Source organism: Podarcis erhardii (assembly GCF_964252035.2).
Source record: "Podarcis erhardii genome assembly, chromosome: 2".
NCBI classification, from domain to species: domain Eukaryota; kingdom Metazoa; phylum Chordata; class Lepidosauria; order Squamata; family Lacertidae; genus Podarcis; species Podarcis erhardii.
This window is the reverse complement of record NC_138498.1, coordinates 99364452-99387924: the sequence shown is the minus strand read 5'-3', so window position 1 is coordinate 99387924 and position 23473 is coordinate 99364452. Positions and strand designations below refer to the sequence as shown.

Sequence of the window (23473 nt, the reverse complement as noted above, 5' to 3'; positions counted from 1 at the left end):
TGACCTCACCTGCCTTGGACCCAGCTTCAGCTTTGATGGACAGCCTCCATACCCTCGACCTTGGACTAGACTGGGACCTCGCTGCACGGTTAGCCCTCGGGACCAGCACAGAGATACTGCAGTGTCACAGCAGCCAGGTCAAAGCCACTAGGAAGAGCCGCCCTACCCAGATGCAGCAAAGCACCAGTGCACAAGTATTCTAGCGCAGCACAGAACTTAAGATGCTAAAGCCTCACCCTAAAGACTTCCTTGATGCTCCAGAGCCATCTATACAAGTGCATGACAAGTGACAGTTAAGAGATTAGAAGGAAACTCACACAGCAGTAGTATAGTGTGCTCCATTTTCTCCCTTGGCCTATACATTTTGCTGCGGGAAAGAATCTAATTGTGCCTGTGGGGTGTGCAGCTCCAGTGTCTTTGACCTTTGTACTCCAGGCAGGCAGGGGGCTTCATCCCTCAGTCCTGCACCATTGCACAATGCCAACAAGGTTCACTGCAGGGATGACCTAGCGAGCTAGCTAGCCCCACCACCCATTGGTGGAGCTGTCTTAGAGCAAAATGGTACCAGACTTGCTTAAGACACACCTCACATTTGTACGTAGGAGAATGTGAAGCCGTGACCCAAATGTCTTGGGTGAAAATACCAATTTAATGGCTCCATTTTCTTTCAATTTCTGGCAGCAAAGCAGCAACGGTTTTTTATTCTGCTGGACAGAATTCTCTGGCGTGCTAAAATCTATCTACTTTTCGAATGAGTGTTTTCATTACTGTCCTTAACACCGAACAAATGGAGGGAAAACATAATTGCACACACTATAACAGAATATGAAGATTGGCAAGGGGTACTTATTTATTAAACATCATGACTGACTTCCCTACTTTGTTTGATACTTAGTAAATCGCAGGTAAAAATATATTGAAGCGGGTGTTCTAAGAGCAATTCAATTGTCTTCCCTATCATTTTCATGGTGAGGCTCCTTCATCTGAATTACCCTCGGTTTTTAACCTCACCATTCCTGCCAAGTAATTTGAATCAAGGTTTCAGGATTTACAAAGTCATGAATAAAAGTCCTGGAGATCTCTGTTGCACTTTGGAAGGAGTTCCGGTTACAGATGTTCATCTTGAGCATGAAAGGGTTAGACTCGGAGCTTCTGTCTTTACAATGTATTCCATTCTTTGTAAGAAAGTCATAGACTGAGAAGTGTGGTCTCCTTGTTAAAAAAGAGCACTGCTCAAGTTTGTGCCAGCTGTTTTGAAAAGTTGGCAGTCCAGACTTGATACTTTTTTTTCCCCACAAAATGAACGTCTCTGGGCAATGCAGCTGTAAATCCCATCGGTCCAACTTTGGCACATGTTTACATTTTGCTACCGTGTTACCTGCAAACAAAGAAAAAGAGGAAAGTGACAATTGTGTATAAATAGTTTGATAGTGGCAAATACTGGCAGGAGGAGATGGATTCTCCAGAGATTTCATAAATTCCCACACGTTCAGGGTTTCAACTGCTGACCTGTACTTGCTAGATTATGCACATTTCTGAGCACAATAAGCATTCTACATGCATACAGAAACAGGAAAAGAGAAAGGAGGGAGCTGCTTTGGGGAAGCAAGTCAGTATTAACAGCCAATTGGTGACAGCTTTTTCTATGTATGACCACAGAGGACCACAGTACCTGGAGACAATCAGTCAGGTCATATATGCACAGCAGTGACCGCAGGAGAAATGAGTGCTGGGAGGAGCACAGAAAGAAGCAGCACCATGGTACACCCACATCAGCACAACTGGATGCCTTCATCTGCCCCAGCTGCAACAAAACATGTCTCTCTACAGCCACAGCAGGCACTATAACTCTCCAATGATTTGGCTTCATCCCCAGAGGCACACTCTTCCATTGTCTCCCAGGAGAGATGGATGCCAACAAGTTGTCTTTTCTATGCATTGCAGCAATTGCACAGATTGCACTGGTATTTGTTCCAATAAAACAATTCTTTTTTTATTGGTTTTTATTAGGGGGTTTTGTCTGTGTGTGTGTGTGTGTGTGTAAGCAAACAGATAAACAGGGAAAGGCATACCTATTGTCAGGAGTTCAGCCTACACTCGAGTAGGACTCTAGCAGAGACACATGCCCGACTGGCATGTTCCCTCTCTCTTGGTCGATCGTTCGGGAGCTTCAAAAGCTTTCTTCAGCCCAAACATCACAGCGACCGATGCCAACCGACACCGGCACACTTAGAGATCTGCAGAGTTTGCGCACCTTGGGTGACAGACCTCAGCAACTCAGCATTTTGGCTAATCTACTTTATTTACATATAAACACACACATAGCACTGCAACATGGCTCCCTCTCTCTCTAGCATCAGACAGCAAAGAGAAAAAGAACAAAGGACAATAGTCCCACTTCACGGAACACAGTAACCCAAACATCCTGTCTCCGTCACTTCCCACTCTGTGGAGTCAAAACATACACCGTCATGTGATCGACAAAAATCCCATGACTGCAATCATGGTGCAGGAATTCTAATACCTATTGCCTCCACTTTCAGTTCATAGTCTTTTTCACAGTTCGTTTATGTTTGGTGAGAGTCGTTTTTGTCATAGACATCTTGCAGTTGGGGAAAAGGTGAGGGGGGAGAGAGATGGGGATATTGTTCTTTCGTTCTATTGCCTATTCTTAGCGTGGGAGGGTTGGGTCAGCATGTTTGTGTATTTATTTATTTTTATCGATATTGCGAGGTTAGGGATTCCCAAGCTTGGTTGGTTGTGCTTAGTTGATTGTGATGCGACTTATTTGTGTGAGGAAGGCGGGCTAGGTTGTTGGGTCAGGTTAGCCATATTGATTTGTATGCTGTTGGAGGGGATAGGCCATTGCTCTGTTGTGCTGTGTGTATGTATTAAAGCGGACCCACACTGAGGTCAGGGCTTCCTCCGTAGCATGTCCCCTTGCTAGTTCCAATAAAACAATTCTGATCCCATTTTTGCATTTCACATCCGTGAACACAGTTTATCAACTATTGCACCGAATCTTCAAACTGGTTAAAAAAATTATAATAATTCAACTTCCTGAAATCATTATCACAAAATTTGCGGTGATTTGCAGTCAGGTGCCACAAACCAACCAGAGCCATCACGTACTTCACTGGACATAAGAATCTTAAAATGGAATTAACCATAAACGTTTCTCTGGAGGAACAGAAAGAACGTCCAGGCTCCAACCCCAGGAAGGGTCGGAAAGACATTTTGGAGGAGAAGCCCAACAACCCACTGGTGACCCAAGACCATTCACTATCCTGTTGGTACTGTTGGGTCTGTACCCAGGCACCAATGAATGACCTCCATCTCAAACTCCACCTTCTGCTGAGTCCTAGCTAGCGCATTGCCTCATTCATTCCATTGCAGTTGTAGATCCCTCAGACACTCCCCAAGGTCCTCCTTGGGGATATGAAACGCGATGCAGGTCTTCATCTACTACCTGTTATCCACTGTCTACAACCTGCCATTGGTTGTTCTGTACCCCAGGTCAGTTTCCTGAGACTTTGCTCAACATGGGGAGCCTCCACAATCACAGGCCAGCTCTCCACTTCAGACAGTCACCCTCCTTTGTGTGGGAGCACTCATCCCTACTGCCTCCCCCTTGCATGCTTATTCAACCCATTTAGGAAACACCTGGAGAAGGTCGCTGTCTCTCTACTGCCAATGCTACAACCTTGTTTTAGAAGTGCAGTTTTGACAAGTTCTGGCTGAGATCAACCAGACAGCTCATTTAGAACCAGCAGCTGGCCTAGTGAAGTAATAAATGTATCAATAAACCGGCTAACTTTATACCATTATATATTTAAGCTATGTACTAGACACCCGTATTCAGCGTCTGCAGTACCGTCCTTTATCATTTTTAGAGAGAGAGAGAAACTATTTATGACTGCCCATAACCCAAATGAATTTACTGTTATGGAAATCTTATTCCTACACAGAACTAAAACATGGTATACAGTGCTGGGCATTTTTGCTTAGATTGACAGCAACATTTTAATGAATCAAGAATGATGATGATAATAAAGACCTTATATTGCTCATGGTGACTTGGGGAATTGTTTCCTTCTTTAACTTACAGAAGTGCCATATATAGTGGCTGCACTTTGGGGAGTCAAAAGTAAAATCAAAATTTTATTTTTCTCTTCCCCTCCTCGCCCCTCCCCCAAGCTGGAGCCTCTATACCCTAGATACATGAGTTCACACTATGAAAGGTGGCTTTTGAGCCTTATCTGGATATCCCTTGCCCTTGCTTTTTCACTCCACAAAAGTATACTCCACAAGATAACAAGAAAATGGAAAAGGCCTCTTATCAAATTAAAGATGCTTGCAGCACCTTTGGGTGCAATGCTAACCCATTAAGATCAAAGTAAGCGTTGCCACTGACTTCGATGGGATGTGGATTGCACTCTTGGGGAATCTCTTCTTTGAAGAGGGGAGTTAATAGCTTGTTACTTTAATGAGGCAAAGCCAGTTTAGGGCACTCCTGGGTGCTAATTCAGCACAGTAGTTGATCTCAAATGTGTGCAGAGGCCTAAATCTGAACTGGAAAGTTCCCTATGCCATGTCTGTGTTCCATACTCCACACATGTGAAGAAGAACAGTTTCTGCTCATTGTCAACCTAAGCTCTGCTGAGTGCTATACCCCCAACTGCCCTGGAATGGCTCTACATAGACTTCCAGTTGTTTCTGGTCACCTGTTCTTTCCTTATTCCTTTCTCTCTGTGACCAGGTGCACTGCTGGATATTTCTCATGAATACAGCTGCTTCTGTGCTCCTGTAGCTTCTATCATCATTTGTGCTGTGTTGGTTGTTCCCAGGGATTTTGTATGTGTAAAACAGCTAGAGGGTGCAATGTGCTGGAAGTGAAACAGCAGAGATCATTCAGTGTGTGGTTTAAGGGTTAATTTAAGGTGTTGCAATGCAACTAGAGAAAGTGGCATGGTCTTTGGTGAGAGCTAGTGTGGTGTAGTAGTTAAGAGCAGTGGGCTCGTAATCTGGTGAACTGGGTTCACTTCCATGATCCTCCACATGCAGCTGCTGGGTGACCTTGGGCTGGTCACACTTCTTTGAAGTCTCTCAGCCTCACTCACCTCACAGAGTGTTTGTTGTGGGGGAGGAAAGGAAAGGAGATTGTTAGCCGCTTTGAGACTCCTTAGGGTGGTGATAAAGCAGGATATCAAATCCAAACTCTCTTCTTCTTCTTTGGTGAGGTAGAATATACTCTGATAGGCTGCCTAGCTTTGAGGGAGTTTTCTTGGGGAAGTTTAGTTGAATTGAATCCTGCTCTCAACAAGCCCTGTCAGAAAAGTAAAACCCCTCTGTTGTTGTTTTTTTCTTTTCTGCTCAGCAGATATATTCCGTTTTGTTCAGTAAATGTTTATTTTTCTCTCTTGACTCCCATCTGCATTATTCAAGTGCCTCTGCTAACAACAGCAGCTACTCTAGCATGACTCCAAAACAGAACCCAAAAGATGACCACACTGTTAAAGATATAACTTTAATATGCAGAGAATGCTACGTTTGACTGCATTGTATTTAGAATACGATGCAGAGAAGTTTGCATTAGGCACGAGAGGTTTGTCTACAGCAGATGCGGCAAGGAGAGTATTTCAAGCGTATTGATGGCTCATCACTGGAAACCCAAACTTCATTCTCAGCAGGAAGATGTCCCTGAGTGCGCTCCTGTACTTGAAGCCATTCACTCCTATAGGGGAAAGGAGATTGCTCCCCTTGGCCGGGGGCATTGTTGGGGCATTGTACTGGTAAGATCTACCCATGTTACCGAATGACCTAGTATTCACTGATAGGGAATGAAAAGGGTACACGAACTTGCCTTGGTAGTTTTGACTTTGTTTCCACTGCTGCATGACCAACCTGAGTAATCTGGAAGCACTTTACAGTCTTCTCCATCCAGGCAAGGGTTCATATGACACCACCACTTCTGGATGACAATGGCAGCTGGAAGACAAAAAGAAAATAGCTTGTCAAAGAGCAAAATGGAGCAAGTGCCATCACGTTGGTTTATAAGCAAATGCAAAGCCAACAGAGTAAGTTCAATTCTCATGGGAAACTGTGGTTTGATGAAACTAGAAAGGGTTATATCAAGGGGAGAAGGCAGGGGCAGGAGAGATACTTCAAGCTGTTGCTGATCCTCCAAGGTTGACAGCATACAGTAACTGGGCAGACTGAGAACATGGTATCTGAATGCAATCATCATGTTTAATTCAAGCTGAGTATATAGACCTCACGCAAAAGTCATTCTAGGATCACTCCTCCAAAAATAGTTTCATAGATGGATCTTAACCATGTTTACTCAGAAGTCAGTCTTGCTAAAGTCAACATAAACATACTTGCCAGGACTGAAAACCCAGAAGCAGAAGAATGGTTTTCAAAGCAAAAGCCTGGTGTAAGAAGCTAGAAATATATGGACCTTTACCAACAAAGCAGTTGAAGGTCAGACTATCAATCGCTTTTGTAAATAGGAGTAAAAGGCTTTTCTGAAAATAGGAGTCATACCTGCAGGTAACGGAAAATACAAATCTTACCCCAAACCACAGGAAATATGAATCCTTGACTTAACAGGTGCAACTATTTTGGGGGTGTTAAAAGGTTTTAACATTGTATTAAAAATGTTGGAAATCGATACTTTTTGTAGGTCACTAAAATTGCATATATTGCTTTAAGTGTTTTTATATATGTAGCTGTTTTATATAAATGAAATTAATAATAATGATAACAGGCAGCAATCCTAGTTCTACCACCTGACCGAGCACAGAGTCAACTGAACCCAAGGACCATGCCAGCTCTGTCACACCTTGTAAAACCCCAAATTCAGCACCTGGTTTTACTTTCTTAGCAATGAGTCTCATCGGAATGGGCTAATCAGGATCCCTCCTTATGCAGAGGAGATCTCTTCATGTACATTGCTTCTCGTGCTTGTCAAATGTGTGACTGGTGGGTTCGTGAGCAGGGAACGTGGCAGTAACAATGGCAGAAGGCTAGCCCATGTGGCGCCATGACCTTCTCGCACATTATTATAATGTGTGTGGGAGGGGTAGTCTGAGCCCCTTCTACTGTTATCTCAGCCAATTATCACCTTGCGATTGTGACACTGGTGCTGTGCAGCCAATCACATTCTTGCGTTGGAGACGGAAAATCTGTGACCCTCCAGGTGGTGTCTGAGGGCTATCTCCATTGCCAGAACCACTAGACCAGGGGTAGGCAACCTAAGGCCTGGGGGCTGGATGCAGCCCAATCGCCTTCTCAATCCGGCCTGCAGACAGTCCAGGAATCAGCGTGTTTTTACATGAGTAGAATATGTCCTTTTATTTAAAATGCATCTCTGGGTTATTTGTGGGGCATAGGAATTTGTTCATTTTTTTCCTTCAAAGTATAGTCTGGCTCCCCGCAAGGTCTGAGGGACAGTGGAAAAAGGTTGCTGACCCCTGCACTAGACTAATGTTTCTGCTGTTACTGCACACCATTGTTGGTTTATTTTGCCTGCCAGAAACATAAGACATGGCAAGACAAAGTGTGTAGGCCTTTCCATTTCTTTTCCTCTGCAGGTGGTGGTGGTGGGGAGATGTTTTCGTTGCCACCAGAACCAGTCTGAAATTCCTTGTTTTGGTGTGCTGCAGCTGTTTCAGTGCATCCATCGACCAGCCTGGGAGCACTAACCCAGCTGGACTGGCAATGGAGATTCTTCTGCTCATATGGTAGCACATCTCTAATTTTATTTCTAAGCTATTATGAGAACCATTGTTGGCCACTGGACATTTTATTCAGTTTACAAAGAACAAAATAAGTAAGTACCGTATTTTTCGCCCCATAGGGCGCACCGGCCCATAGGGCGCACCTAGTTTTTTGGAGGGGGAAATAAAGAAAAAAAATTATTCCCTCCCCCCCCCGAGGCGTGGGGCGGGGGCAGTGGAAGCCCGAGCTTCCCCCAACCCCAGCCCCCACAACAGGCTTCTATCCGCAAGCCTAGGGAGCCCGGCGGGAAGTCTCTGCCCGAAGTCCGGGGCACACTGAGCTCAGCGTGCCGCAGGCTTCGGGATGCAGGCAGCTCTCCGCAAGCCATGGGAGGGCTCCCACGGCTTGCAGAGAGCTGCGCGAAGCCCGGGGCGCGCTCAGCTGCGCGCCCCGGGTTTTGGGATGCAGCCTGCTGTCCACAAGCCTAGGGGAGCCCGGCGGGAACTCCTGCGGGCTCCCAAGGCTTGCGGATAGCTTCCTGAAGCCTGGAGAGCGAGAGGGGTGGGTGCGCACCAACCCCTCTCGCTCTCCAGGCTTCAGCGAAAGCCTGCATTCACCCCATAGGACGCACACACATTTCCCCTTCATTTTTGGAGGGGGGAAAGTGTGTCCTATAGGGCGAAAAATACGGTAATAAAATATTCTGAACAGAGATTTTAGTAAGATATGTCTCTTTCTTTTAAATAATGCTGTTGTATGCCCATGATGCCTTCCTGCATAATATTAGGCTGCTTAAGAGTGCAATCCTGTGCACTTTTACTCAAGTATGTTTCCTTGTGTTGAGCTTCAGCCGAAATCCATTTAACTTCAATGAGATTCAAGCAGCCTCTGTACACGATTGCTGGCAAAGACAGTTGCCCTTCATCAGTCTTCTCTTTCATTTTCATAATGTGATCATTAGTATTTTCATATTTTTTTACCTGTGCAGGGAGACCCCATAAAGCGTATTTATACATCCCTTATTAGATTTGATTCAGTGGGTGCAATTCATCAATTCATATGAAATTACTTTACAAATTTAAATTGAATTTCAAGCTAAAATATGGAAATAAATGTTAATTCTGTTATCTAACATGATTTTACTGTGTATAGCTGATTAAGGTGACAATCCAAAATCCACTGACCTGGAAGTCCGTCCCACTGAGTTTAGTGGGGCTTATTTCTAGGTAGACATACATAGATTCTTTACTCTACAGTAGCATACCAAACCACAGTTCTTACATGTAAAGGACAAAACAAACTATTATCTCACAGGGTGCCCCCCTATAAATTATGTAACAGCAGGTTGGCAGTGGTAAATTCAGTAGCTTTTGATACTGATTCAATTATTTCATTTCTGCTATGCATTTTCAATGTGGGTAACAGGCGTGTCTTTGGATGGGAGTCTATCATTATGTATTGTAATTTCGTTACCTGAAGTTTCATTTAATAAAATATGCATACAATCTACCAGATCATAATATAATGCTACCAGCAAATATTTATTCCAGTTCCTTAGTTGGCTGCTACTTAGTTTTTGTAGCTTTATGCTTAGGTTGCCTTTATGAAACTGTTTAAATGTTGTGATCATTTTGAATGATATTTGTGTCTGTTAAGTTATTGCAAGCTCCTTTGTTAGGGCTTGCTTCAAAACAGGGAATCTAAATATGGAACATACTCTATTTTAAATAAACAATAAATAAACATTTTTTCTTGAATGACTTCTTTTGCTGATCCTGCCAGATGTCACAAACATCAAATTTTCCAGGAGCAGGTTCTCTCATCTAGGTACCATGGCTTACGCAAAGAGCTACCGGTTTAGCAGTGCAGTCCTAAACAATGCCTACTCAGAAGTAAGTCCTGTTTGGAGGTTCTAGCAGGGGAGCGCAGCTATCGTACACCCTTGACCGAAGAATGGTACACCCCTTCTCTCCAGGGTGGTCGTCCTCTTCCACCGAGCGTACGGCTTCGGGAGGGATGCACATGGGGCCGTGAGGAAGGGGACAACTGCCTAGCCAGCCAGATCAGCTGAATAAACCCTGGTGATCAATGGGGTGACAGACGTCGCAGCCAAATCGCCCTCACAGCATCTGAGGAATTTCAGTAATAGTTGCAAGTCAGACATGAGAGTTAAGATATATATTAAGAAAAAGTTAAATTATGATGAAAGTGCATATTGGCAATAAGTAATATAAAATTGAAATAAGGAATAGACGGGAGGTCGGGTCTATCGTGCTAAGACCAATTTATGTTTTATTGTTTGTTAAGAAAATTTTGTGTTTATTGTTATTCTTGTGTGTAATTTTGTATTTGTGTTTTCCTTTTTATGTATCAATCAATAAATAAAAAAAATAAAAAAGAAGTAAGTCCTCTTGAGATCAGCATAGCGTATTCCCAGCTATAGGACTGCAGGCTAAATTGTGTGTGTGTTTTTTCTTTCACAGCTAGAAACACACTAAGGATAACATCTGTTGTCACTTTTTTTTGTCAGGGAATCCCGGTGGGGTTTAGAACTACTCTTGTCTGGCTAGCAGTGTTCAGAGAAGCTCTCCTAATTACGGTTTTCTAAGGAATGAAGATATCAGAAGGCTGCTTTCGTTTTGACAAAAGACTACATCTTGAAGGGGAAGATTTACCAGTATACTGGGATTAAATCCTCTGGGTTTCTCTAGTTCCCTAGATGCAACAGAAGTTTTCTTTAAAAGCAACTATTGTTAGTGCAGAGTGTACCACCCTTCAAAGTCCTTTGGCACACAGAATACTTTGGCTTGGGAAGATTTACTCACAGCCACATTTTACACACTGGGAGAAGGCAGTTACACAAGGCTTATTAATGCTTTATCTTCTTCTAGCGGCTGCCAGCCAAGTTCCAGGTACTAACCCGAGAGTGTTTATTCCCACAAAAGAGAAGGGGGGGGGAATAAAGCCACATCCCTTGATGATCGCTTTAAAGTCAAGTGTTTGCCGCTTGTTTAAGTAACACAGAAGAGGTTGACCTTTAATGAAACACAATAGTGTGTGGCTCTGTTGGACTCCTGCAACTGCAGCGCAAAGGCAGTTAAAAGCTGCCGCGATCCCTTCCCTTTCTGTTAAATGTTTTATTCTCCCTTTTCATTTGCAACGCTGCTTCCAGAGCTCAGCAGATCGATACATCTGTGGGTCAGCCGGTGGGGAGGAGAAGCATGAGTCAGGCCCATTTCTGGAGACTCAAGGAGCCCCTAGGAAGCAGAAAGGGGTAGGTCCACCTATAAGGAGCTCGGAGACAGTGGTGTGTCCTGTTCCACTGCTTGGACAATGCTTTCGCCTGCCCTTCTTTCCCATATTTTGTAGCTTGCAAGATTCTGGCCTGTTTTCAATCCATAGGAGAGCGTGGCCAGAGAGTAGATTGAGACCTGTAATGGGAAAGAGATGCCATAGACCCCAGCATCTTTAGAGGGGGTGAAGAATTCCTTCCGAGAAGCAGATCAATAGGGCCTGCCAGCAGTTTCAAACTACCCCCAATTTTTCATCTGTTCTCTTTGTTCCTTGCTATCCTTTTTCTTTTAATGAGCCGCTTTTACTTCCATCACTATCTACATTTCGTAGCTGAACTGGGGAATGGCAAAGTGCTGCACCAACATCAATTAAGCCTTGCAACATGATGACTATTATTAGACCCATTTCACAAATGAGATAGTTCTTAAGGAAAGACTCGATGGATAAGGCTGGCGTTTCACTTATTTATGGCACGCAAGGCTTTGGGCCGGATGGATTTCAAATTTTAATTACTGTTTGTGTTTGTTCCTGGTGAGTGCTATTAGTTCCTGACAATCTACTAAAACAAAGTTTCCTATCCTTTTTAAATCAAAACAGTGCAAATCTCTTTGGTTGTAACCAAAGTTTGTCCAGCTTAGGCATTTATGGCCTGTTTGAATCCATGAATTCCTTGAGAGCTTACAAACTGGATTTTGAACCCTTGCCAATCCTGCAGGTAGTTCAGCCATAGACACCTTCAGATGAAACTTCATTTCGATCTGGATTCAGGCTCAGTTTGGGGAAGGGAGAGGAACAGGACGAGTGTGATACTGCTCACTGCCCTTGATCTCTCAACAACGATGGAGACGTTTAACCACAGGACCTTCCTGGTCCATCTCTGCAAGTTGGGGACACTTTTTTAAGGTGCTCACTCTTATTTATATGAGTATTGGGTGCTTGTGCCTCTGCACCCTGGCAGGGTGCTGGATTTAGGGCAGTGCAGGCAGTTCCGCTGCACAGGGCTCTGAGCCGAGTGGGTGCAAAGTTGAGAAGATCCATAATTGAGAAAATCCATTTGGTGATGCCAAATTTTGGCCTTGCACAGGATGGCATACTACAAAAGATGACCAAAGTCCGCCCCTGCCACAGGGCATGATTTTGTCCCCAATGCTAGTTAATGTCCTTACAAAGCCCGCAAAGGCAGTCATTAGGAGATTAGGAGCATAGTTTTACCAGTATCCTGATGACACCCAGCTCTATTTATCTGTAACATCTGAATCAGGAGACACCATGCATATCTTAAACTGGTGCCTAGCAGTTCAAAAGCACATCAAAGTGCAAGTAGATGAATAGGTACCACTCCGGGGGGAAGATAAACGGCATTTCCATACGCCACTTGTTTCACCAGAAGTGGCTTAGTCATGCTGGCCACATGACCCGTAAAAACTGTCTGCGAACAAACGCCAGCTCCCTCGGCCAGTAAAGCAAGATGAGCACCGCAACCCCAGAGTCATTCGCAACTGGACTTAACTGTCAGGGGTCCTTTACCTTTTTAACTGTAGCTATGGGTTAGATCAGGGTGAAACCTGACAAGTCAGAGACCCTATGGATGGTTGGTTCCCAGGTCTATGAATTGCATTGTTCATCTGCCCTGGATAGTGTTGGACTCTCTCTGAAGGACCAGGTGTATCAGTCAGGTGTGCTTCTAGAGAAGTGGTTCTCAACCTGTGGGTCCCCAGATGTTGTTGGACTACAACTCCCATCATCCCTAGCTAGCAAGGCCAGAGCCCAGGGATGATGGGAGTTGTAGTCCAACAACATCTGGGGACCCACAGGTTGAGAACCGCTGTTCTAGAGCCATGTCGCTAGAAGCCCAGCTAACCTCAGTGGCTTTGGAGCACCCATTACCACCAGCTATCATAGTTTCTAAGATGACTTCTCCATCCAAAGTCTGTGAACCCTGCATATTGGGGGCATTCCAGGTATTTCCACTGCCATATATGAAAAAGCATGACTATAGCCTACATTTATTGAAAAGTGAGAGTAAAATGAAATCATTCCAAAGAAGCCAAACAGCTATGTTTTTCTTTTTTTAAAAAAAAAATCATTTACAAAATAGGTTCAAGTTACACAGTGCAAATCGGGGGTGGGATAAGCTCTTTGAAAGGGAAATGAATAATGAAAGTCTTTCATGATACTGAAAATAATTAGTTACACAAGTGGGGCCAGGCGGAGACAAGCTTAATTAAAAACCTCCTTCAGGCTTCTGCAGCACGGAGGCCTCCACAGGGTTGGGTTAGATCACAAAAAAAATAAAAAAAATGCAAACTGTAAATGGACATGCATGGGTTTCTGCCCTAAAGTACCTGAATAAATTACCTCAGTGCTTACAGTATAAATAAAGTATGCTAAGCCATCACACTACAGGGGGAAATACAGGGGTGTCTGCTTTTATACCTCTGGTTCTTGCATCCATAATGCTTTCCTTATTAAAATCTAAAGTACAGGCACCAAACTGTTTCAGCAAGGATTTGTTTTGACAAAATAGATGTAATGTCCAGTTTACCCCCGCAATTAGGATATCGTCACAAAAGCCAAGAGCTCTACCTTTCCTACACTGATGCATATTTTAGTAAATATCTATTTACTGTCCACCATAAAGTCCTGCTTTAGTGTTGCAGGGAACATAGCATAAAATGTGCAGGCATTGCCTAGCATTCAGCGCGCGTGCGCACACACACATAAATATAATGTATATTGAGTAATTAAATCTGAGTTGCATGCACATATAATACGGTATGAAAAATGTAAGCATCAAGGCAAATCTAATCTCTAAATAAAAGAAGAGGCTATGTGGCATAGAGAATATGTAAATATCTGAAGAAAGTCTTCAAATAGCAAACGCTTGGGCAGCTCATGAAAAACATTTCTCCCACCCAACTCCTGAGTAGCGTACTCATGCAATTTTTTGTAGGTGCAGGGAGGAGATCTAGTCTGCCAAAGTAGCACCATACCACATTGGGTACAGCCACATCCACAGTGCTCAGAGACGCCATCCATTATGGTTTGATGCCATAGTGAACAGTGGACATGTTAAAGAAGGTCTCCACCATTTATTGATATCCAGCCTTATGCACTGCGACATCACCATATTCCATATTGTAGCAGAATCATTAGCATAGCTGTCAACTTTTCCCTTTTCTTGTGAGGAATCCTATTCGGAATAAGGGAATTTCCCTTTAAAAAAGGGAAACGTTGACAGCTATGATCATTAGCAAAAGGCTGGAGAAGCCTATGGCACTGGATAGCACAACATAATACAGTGAGGTCACATGGTAGAGAACCCAGGTGGGTCTATCAGGTGCAGAAGCTCTCCAGCTGCCCCCTAATAACTCTATAATTTTACCTCTGTTCTCATGGCTACAGGGGTTTCCCCACAAGAGGTTTCCCCACAAGAGGCTGTGTTAGATCATCAGATAAATATAAGACTTCCTCTTCCACACGTCAACCTTTTCCCTGTCCCTCCCCTTCAAGAAGCCCATCTATTGTGTGATTATATCCAACTAGCGCAACCTCCAAGGTTGAAGGGTGGAAGCAACGGCAGGAGACAAAAAGACACGCCCCAAACAAACCTGGGGATTTATTGCAAAAGGCTGGGACAAACAGCTTTCCAAAGAACATACAGGGCAGGCAAGAGGAAGCACTTACAGTGGTACCTCGGGTTACATACACTTCAGGTTACAGACTCCACTAACCCAGAAATATTACCTCAGGTTAAGAACTTTGCTTCAGGATGAGAACAGAAATTGTGCTCTGGCGGCGTGGCAGCTGGGCTGTTAAGTACTCTTACCCCAGAATTATTCCTTAATGAAAGCTAGATTTGTTGTGGTGTCTATGTTAACTCCAGTACCAGATGCTGAGGAGCAAGAGTAGGAGAGGGCTACTGTGCCCTCGACCTGCCTGTAGGCTTTCTATAGGCACCTGGTTGGCTGCTGGGAGAACAGAATGATGGACTAGCTGGGCCTTTCGTCTGATCCAGCAGGCATAAGGCACAAATCACCCCTTCTCCTTTACTATTTATTTACCTGTCCCTCACTATGAGGTCCCAGGGTGAGTTACAACAAATAGAATATACAACTATTAAACAGATAAAAAATTAGCCCAGTTATAAAACATGTAAAACAGTTCTGAAATGGAACAGAGCAGCATAAATTCAATGAAGAAAATTGGCTGTGTTCAACGAAAATGCCTTAGCTGTTGAGGGCCAAGGTAGAGAGGAAAAGGCATGCAGTACTCTTGGAAGTAGAGGGGACTGGATAGCTCAGTTGGTTAGAGCATGGTGCTGATAACACCAAGGTTGCAGGTTTGATCCCCGTATGAGGCAGCTGCATGTTCCTGCATTGCAGGTGGTTGGATTAGATCAGGGGTCAGCAAACTTTTTCAGCAGGGGGCCGGTCCACTGTTCCTCAGACCTTGTGGGGGACTGGGCTATATTGGGGGGGGGATGAATGAATTCCTATGCCCCACAAATAACCCACAGATGCATTTTAAATAAAAGGACACATTCTACTCATGTAAAAACACTGTGATTCGGGCCAGATTTAGAAGGCAATTGGGCAGGATCCAGCCCCCGGGCCTTAGTTTGCCTACCCATAGATCAGATCATCCTCAGAGTCCCTTCCAACTCTATGATTCTATGACTGCCCTCATCCTAAGCCCTTCCAGCTGACGTTTCATCCCTCTGCCACACCTCCTTTCATCTGCTCCTTCCCTGTGGTCTTGTCCTGCTGGCTTCTCCTGCGCCCCAGTGCTGACAAATTTATTTTTCCCCTCCCTCAAAATCCACTTGCCAATAATCTTGCCCCACTTATTTAGTGCAGTGAGGCATCTGCTCATCTATATTGGCTTCAAGGCACATTTGGTTTCTCTTCTGAATTAATCTGTGCAGTAATACAATTCATACATGGATTTTATGTATGTACAAATTGGTGGTGGTGATGGTGCTATTACAGTGTTTGGGGTGTGGGGTGTTTGTTGCGAGTTTCCATTTATTTATGAGTTAATTCACAGAATTAAAACATCAGGGGAAGTTAGGAAAAACCCGGGGCTCTTTGTTATTTCACTTTTAAAGGTCATGGTTTTGTGTGGAAAGCAATGAAAACTGAAGATAAGTCTCTTCCATGTGGATTAACAAATATGATTTCTATGTCAATATTAATTAGCGACAAGCTATTAAAACATTGCACTGCTTTCCTTAAATGTAAATCTCACCACATTTTACATCTTAAGATTTCTTCCACTGGTGCTGACAGAAACCCTAATTAAGACTTATAGGTGCCATTTCTTAACATAAAGCTATCCCGTAAAAAGGGAAATATGCTACTGTGTAGTTGCTGGGGGGAACGGGAAGGAAAAGTGAAATATTGAGCAATTTACTGAATCTTTTCAGCAAGCTAAATTTCAGCCATAAACATGCATTTAACCCAAGGAAGTGAACACCTTCATGTTTTCATCAAAGGGGCCATGGATAGAACCAGTGCAGCAATTCTAATAATAGTTATGATATCAGGATGTTTACCTGCCCAAGCACTACTGTGATGATTACCAGCAATTATAACCAGGCTTGCATATATTCTGTTATTAGCAATAATGACATCTGTACCCAGACAAGCAAAATCGTGTCTTTTTTCCTCATTTGCCTTTAGGTATTTGATCTTTTCAGAGGCTTTCGCTCTCCCATTCTTGTCACAATTGCCACTGTTGTTTATTTATATGTTCATCATAACATCTGTTCGTTTGTGTGTGTTTTTAAAAGCTTCGCACGTGGCTTTGAGATTTAATGAAATGTGCCCTGGGATCCTACATGGAACAACTTTTGGGCTCCCTCCATCTCTGCCAGCGCCACATTTCCTCATGTAGCTGTGCTGAGACAGAAATGTCAGTTCCGCATGTAGCATGACGGCATAAATTAGTTCTAAGGGAACAAGGTCCTGGACTGAGAGGGGCAATTCGCAGAGGCACAGTTCCCAGAGCTCCCTGTGATGAGGGACTGACTGTTAAACCTCTCTGGGAATTGTAGTTCTGAGAGGGAAATAGGGGTCTCCTAACAATTCCCAGACCCTTAAAAAAGCTACAGTTCCCAGGATTCTTTGGAGGGGGAGTCGTGGCCTTTTAAAGTCGCATCACAGTCCTTTAAAAGTATGGTGTGAATGTGGCCCTGGAGTGTGTGATGTCAGGAGCATGGCTGAGAATTTACAAATTCACAGAGTGAATTAACCCTTCTTCAAAACAGGTCTACTAATGCGCCCAAAATGGAATACTATTTATAGCTTGAGAGTTCTGTTTCTCATATTCCAAAAAGCGCAAGTATTTATTATTATTAGTGGCAAGGGAAAATGTGTTCAGGAAAATTCCAGCATAAGGGCAAGGATAGGCCCACTCACCACACAGCACAGCTCACTGATAATTGAACTACAGCCCTGATCTGATTTTGGTTGAGACTACCCTCATAGCATAGTTAACCTTTGGGTTGATCTGCCCTTGCTTGGCACAAGAAAACCTGTGTCATGAGGATCACCTGCCTCTCCCTGGTAGAACAACAAAGTGAGAACTGAATTCCCTTGGTTCCAGTTCTGCTTTACAATCTTCAGTTCAAAACTACAAGAAACGGAATAAAAACGACCAAGGAATCTTCCTGGCACCAAACGGGCGAGTACATAAATTAAGGAGATTAATTGCACCATGATTCAGGCACATACTCATTATCATTAACCAAGAGAAATGTGTCCAAATTTAACAAAGGGGAGGATTATTATTATTTTCCCAGACAGCAGGAAATCAAAACCATCAAGGAGATTTGGGGGGGGGGGATGGGGCTGAAGCTGCTTACCTTCGACGCAGGAGGGCTGCGCTCTTGTTGTGCCAGCCACCTGACCCGGGAAGCAAGAGCATTTGACCGTCTGCGACCGCTCTTCAATCCTGTTCTTGTTGCAGCACCGATGCACTGCCACCACTTCGCAGGTCCCTTGCTTAACTTGGTGGTGGCCTGTTGACGACAAAGGGACGTTCTGCTGAGCCAGCTGCGGTTGGTTACCAAAGGCACCCTGCTTACTTATTTATTTGGAGAAGTTATACGCCGCTTTTCACCTCTGCGACAAATTATCAAAGCAGTTTACATAGAAAATGGAGTGCAACACACTGAGTGGGGTCCCGTGAAGTCACTGTGGAAACAGAACAACTTCAGCTCATTCAACTTCCTCCCTGCCCATCCTATCTGCTCTGCAGCTTCCCTCAACCCTCCAGAGAAGACTTTGGGAGGTAGGGGGAATGCAGGGAAAGGGGAAATGTCACAGCGTGAGCAGACATCATTCTGCTCATGCAGTGACTGTTGGATTTCACCCACCACAATCAATAAAATCCAGTCATTTAAACCAAACTGGGGTGGGGTGGGAATATATAGTCAAAATCAGAACAGCAAGAATGGGATGAAAAGGTGTTGGTAAACAACTTTTTCACTTCCAGAGGAAGCCATCCAACATTTGGGACTCTCTGGATCTCTGATGGAGTAGACACAGAGTAGGCGGGAAAACCCTTCCACCCCCTTAAAAAAAAATCAGTTTAGCGACAAATTCTAGGCAATCTTATCACAGCCACGCCCATGCTGACACTCTCAGATCTCTTTCTGACAACCACCAAAACCATTCATAGGAGCAATGTGATTGGAATTCATGGCACAACCCCCGTCCCTAACAGCACTGAACAGCCATATAGTTTCTCCTCAGAAGTAAGTCCCACTGAGTTCAGTGGTGGGAATGTATTCTAAAACATCATATTAAACTGATGTCTGGCTCATTTAAGCCAAAAGCATTGCTTGCTTTTGTTTTGTTGCGGGGGCGTCAAATAGAAGCACTCCCTATCTTACGTGCAAGGAAGTTCTCCATTACTGCAGCCTCCTTCCAAATGTGTTGCTAGTTAGTCTTGCTAGCATCCTGGAGTTGTTCGGGTAAGTGCACCGCTGGATAACTGTGGCAATGTCCTTTGTTGGGTTTTTATTCTTGCCTTTCATTACACAGAACAAAATGTCAAGGCCCCCTAACTGTCTGCTCGCCAAAGGAAACCATAATGAGAGCTAAGTACTTACGGCTGCATCCCTATACCCACTCAGCTGAAAGTGAACTCCAAAGTACTTATTTCTGAATATCCATTCATAGAAGTGCGTAATAAGCACTGAAAGCCTGAAAGCCTGCTCACACTTACCTGGGAACAAGCTTCAATGAAATCAATGGAACTTACTTCTACATAGCCATGTATAGGAATCCAGTATAGTGGAATGTACATGCACTGGGCTTATCTACATTTCTGCTTGTCCCGTGACTAGAAAGCATGAGCCCAATGTATTGCCAATGGCTCTCAGTGGCCTCTGTTGTTTCTTAATGGCCCTAACTTGGTCAGGTTGTTTTTGCATAAGCTAGCTCAGGAATGCTTCTGCAGTTGGTATTTCTCTTTTCATATCCCAAATAATCAAACTCCTATCATTTATTAATTTCTAGGGTTATTAATTTCTAGGGAGGGAATTCCCCCCACAATCTATAACATCTTATCTTATTAGTGCATGCTATAACACTAATATTAATCGTATGGCAGGGGAGGGAAACAACTTGCCCAAAATAATGCAGGGTCGTGCCATTCTGGGATCTAAACAGAGATCCAAGGCCAAGCCACTGGGATCCTCTGCCTCTATAACTTCCATATCTGTAATAAGGTGTGATCTGTTAACTGGCATACAGACCAAGGTTGGTGGGCTGAAAGCTACGCAAGGGGAAATGTAGTCTTCTGCTTTCACGCTGAATAATGTATTTTTTAAAAATGTAAGATTTTATTCCACCCTCCCCTGCCCCCACTGTACTTTTAAACAAAATATGCTACAGCTGCGAGATGCATAATGCATTTTACAGGAAGTTGGGAAAACGTTGATCACAGCATAAAAGTGTCTCTCACAGCCACTGTATTATGTTTATTGGCAGGCTGTGTGTTTTCATGGAAGCGCCTGATACCTAAGTAATAGCAATAAAAAGGCTCCATTGGGAAACAGAGGCACTCATTGTAAGTTGAGAAATGAATAAGAAGAGATCACTGCTGCATCCTTCTCTGTTCCGAAAGATCAATCCCTAAAATCTTCCAGCGAACACTATCAAGCGTTAATAAACGGAAGATTAAAATTGTGCAAACAACAACAACAACATGACTATCAAGAATGGATGCTGTTATGGAGACTGGAGACTATTCTGTTAGGCAGATGGCTTTCTCATAACGGAAGGAGATGTTTCCTTGATTCCTGAGAAGTGAGAGTTCTTCTTTCAAGTTTTTAGGCTGTAATTCCCAGTTAGGGACTTCTACCTTGCAGAGGACAATCCTCTGTTTGAGGGAGTTCTTTATTTGAAGGATTGACCGAGGCGGACTTAACGGGAACACAGTATGCACACATTCTTCCCCAGTATGGAGTGATGTAATGTGTTTCTATTTAAATTACAGTAATTGCTTTGAAATTTTAATCAAGACATATACAAGCATATACAAATTTTATGAAAACCTTTGTCCTCTATTTTGGCAAAGCATTCCAATTTGTGGGAAAGGGGGATTGATGCGGAAGTGGCATCAGAGTTTGCAAAAGTGGAACCCTCCAGTTTAGTCAATGGGGCAGAGAAAGTCTGAAGGAGGTTGCATGTCGGCTTCAAAGAGAGAATCAGAGACTGGGTGTTTTATAGCAGTGAGCTGGCTTTAGGTGCAGCACCTTCAAGGTTGCTGCCTGCTTTTAGGATCCTGCTTGCTTCCAGTAGACAAAAATCTGCTTATATTAAGTAGGTGGCGCTGTGGTCTAAACCATTGAGCCTTGGACTTGCTGATCAAAGGGTTGGCGGTTCAAATCCCCACGATGGGGTGAGCTCCCGTTGCTCTGTCCCAGCTCCTGCCAACCTAGCAGTTCAAAGCATGCCTAAAAGTGCAAGTAGATAAATAGATACCACTCCAGCGGGAAGGTAAACAGCGTTTCCGTGCTCTGCTCTGGTTTCACCAGAAGTGGCTTAGTCATGCTGGCCACATGACCCGGAAAAACTTCCTGCGGACAAACACCGGCTCTCTCAGTCTGAAAGCGAGATGAGCGCCCCAACCCCAGAGTCATTCGCAACTGGACTTAACTGTCAGGGGTCCCTTTACCTTTACCTTTACCTTTACCTTTACCTTTACCTTTACCTTTACCTTTACCTTTACCTTTACCTTTAGATGTTGCTACAACCCATTGAAGTTTGCAGCACTCCAAAGGAAACTAAACATATTAGAGTGCCCCTGGGATGCCACCACTGAGGAAAGTGAGGAACACATAACAATATTAGCCACCACCACGACCCCATTTACACACATTCTACTCGCACGTGACCACATATATGCGGTGCTGGGGGGGTGGGAAAGAAATAGAATCAAGCCAGGAAGTGGTAGGAGAGAGCTGGAGAGTCTTCATGGCTCATGTGGAGACTCTCCCCTGAGCCCCAAGAGGACGTCACTGAGGGTGGAGGAAGCCCCAAGGAGACCAGAGGTGCAGTGGGGTTTGTTTGGGCTGCTCAGCCTCCCTGCTAAACTGCTGACATGTGAGATAATGTAGGAGCAGCTGCTTTCTTGCACTGCCTCCAGCAATCTCCAAACCTTAAATTCTATATATTTTGGTCTGGACTGGAAAGACAGCTGGAGAGCAGAGAAAAATAGATATTTAGAGGCTTTACACAATTCCGCTTATGCACACGGGGGCCTGGGACGTGACCCTCACATAAGTGGGGGGATGCCTGTACTTTAAAAAAAAGAAACATTGAGAGCCTCTGGTCCTAATGACCCTCAAAATCCATGAGGACCTCCAGATACTCAAAAAGGGTATGAAAATATAATTACAATGAAACATTAGTACTGCCTAGATTAGAAGATCTTACACGGTATCATGTATCAGTTTTGGAAGATCCTATTTAAGTGGAACTGATTTCATTGTTAGAGATTATCCATACATCTATATTTGTGCTTGTTGTGATGTTATGATAGTGGCCTGCTTGCTAAGCAGTGTAACCCACAAGGCAGGAACTTGCATGGAAACTTGAACAAACTGGGCTGTATATCTTCTTTCACCAACTTCTCTAAAATTGTATTGTACTTCTCATATGAACCACAGCTTCTAAAATAATAATAATAATAATAATAATAATAATAATAATAATAATAATAATAATAATTTATTATTTATACCCCGCCCATCTGGCTGGGTTTCCCCAGCCACTCTGGCCGGCTTCCAACTGAATATTAAAAACAGTACAGTATCAGACATACAAACTGTGTCTTAGTGTGCTTGTGATATGATACGGGGTGGGGGTGTCAGTCTGGATGAAATCCTGGATCCAGACCTTGTGATCCTGTATCTGAGGGCAGAGTGTAAAAGGAGAATCTTGTCAAACCAGTTCCTTCCTCCAGGTAATGGCTTGGCTGGCCAGTTAAGTGCTCATCAGCATATCAAAGAATGAACTAAATGCTGGTGCTCTCCAGGAAAGATGGGAGTCATTACTCCCTACTGTCCTCACTTGGCTGGAGGCTGTGGGATTCTAGGTAGAAGAACAATAAATAGCCAGAGTTGCTGCTAGGTGTGGTCCTTAAAGCAGGCTGAAGGTGCAGAGAGAGATGTGTTTGCTCTGCGCTGGAATTGGGAGCTCTCATGGATACCTGAAAGGGAAGCAAGATCTATGGGGGTTGTTAATGCTGTTCGCATTGTGCTCAAGTGGGATACTGTTGTTGGCATCCATCTGTCTCAAGAGACAATGGAATGTACCTCTGGAGTTGAAGTCAAACTGGTGTGTTAGCAGCACCGAAGTAACCTCTCCGGTACACAATCCTGGACTGTGTGTGTGGAGATCCTGGGCAGAGGTTTAGGATCAAAGTCTTCCTTCTGCTACCCTACCAGGTTGACAAGCCCCATCTGCCCCTCACCTCCCTCTACATCATGTGCAGAAGCCGCCTTCTTGACCATTGAACCTACTATTGGTCTCATCCGTTCAATCTGCCAGAGCCTGTCTTTGTATGCAGAGGAAGTCCCTAAATCACCAAGGGTTTGAGACCCATTGGCTACCCTCACCTGATTTAGCCAGCCAGTTAAAACAGTTTCCTGGGGTTTGTTCACTGTTGCATGCTGACAGCTTCTAGGAGCCACAGGTGAGAGCTGAGTGTAGGGTGGGGACCAAAGGTGGACTAACTACCCCAGAAGGAGCATGGTGTGTCTCCCGCCAAAGGTACTACCTTAACACCCCATACATTCCCTAAAGATACCCATGATCTTCATTCCGAGGGAACTGGATCCTGGAAAAGCGCTTGTAACCCCCAGGATCTCTCACTGCTCAGAGACTGGGAAGCTTATTGATAAGTTTGTTTGGACCATCATTTATTTTTATTTTTTCTG

At 44.0% G+C, this 23473-nt stretch overlaps 1 protein-coding gene across 1 annotated transcript in view; it reads right to left on the bottom strand.

Moving 5' to 3' along the window:
• Window positions 1–1270: 1270 nt before the first annotated feature.
• Window positions 1271–23473, bottom strand: part of TAFA4 (TAFA chemokine like family member 4) — a 124015-nt gene continuing 101812 nt past the window's right edge. The window contains exons 4-6 of the mRNA XM_081853908.1: window positions 17885–18040; window positions 5864–5988; window positions 1271–1378 (exon numbers count right to left, since the gene is read on the bottom strand). Of these exons, the coding sequence (XP_081710034.1) occupies window positions 1367–1378; window positions 5864–5988; window positions 17885–18040 (293 nt within the window). The 3' untranslated portion in view covers window positions 1271–1366. The remainder of the gene's footprint in view (window positions 1379–5863; window positions 5989–17884; window positions 18041–23473) is intronic.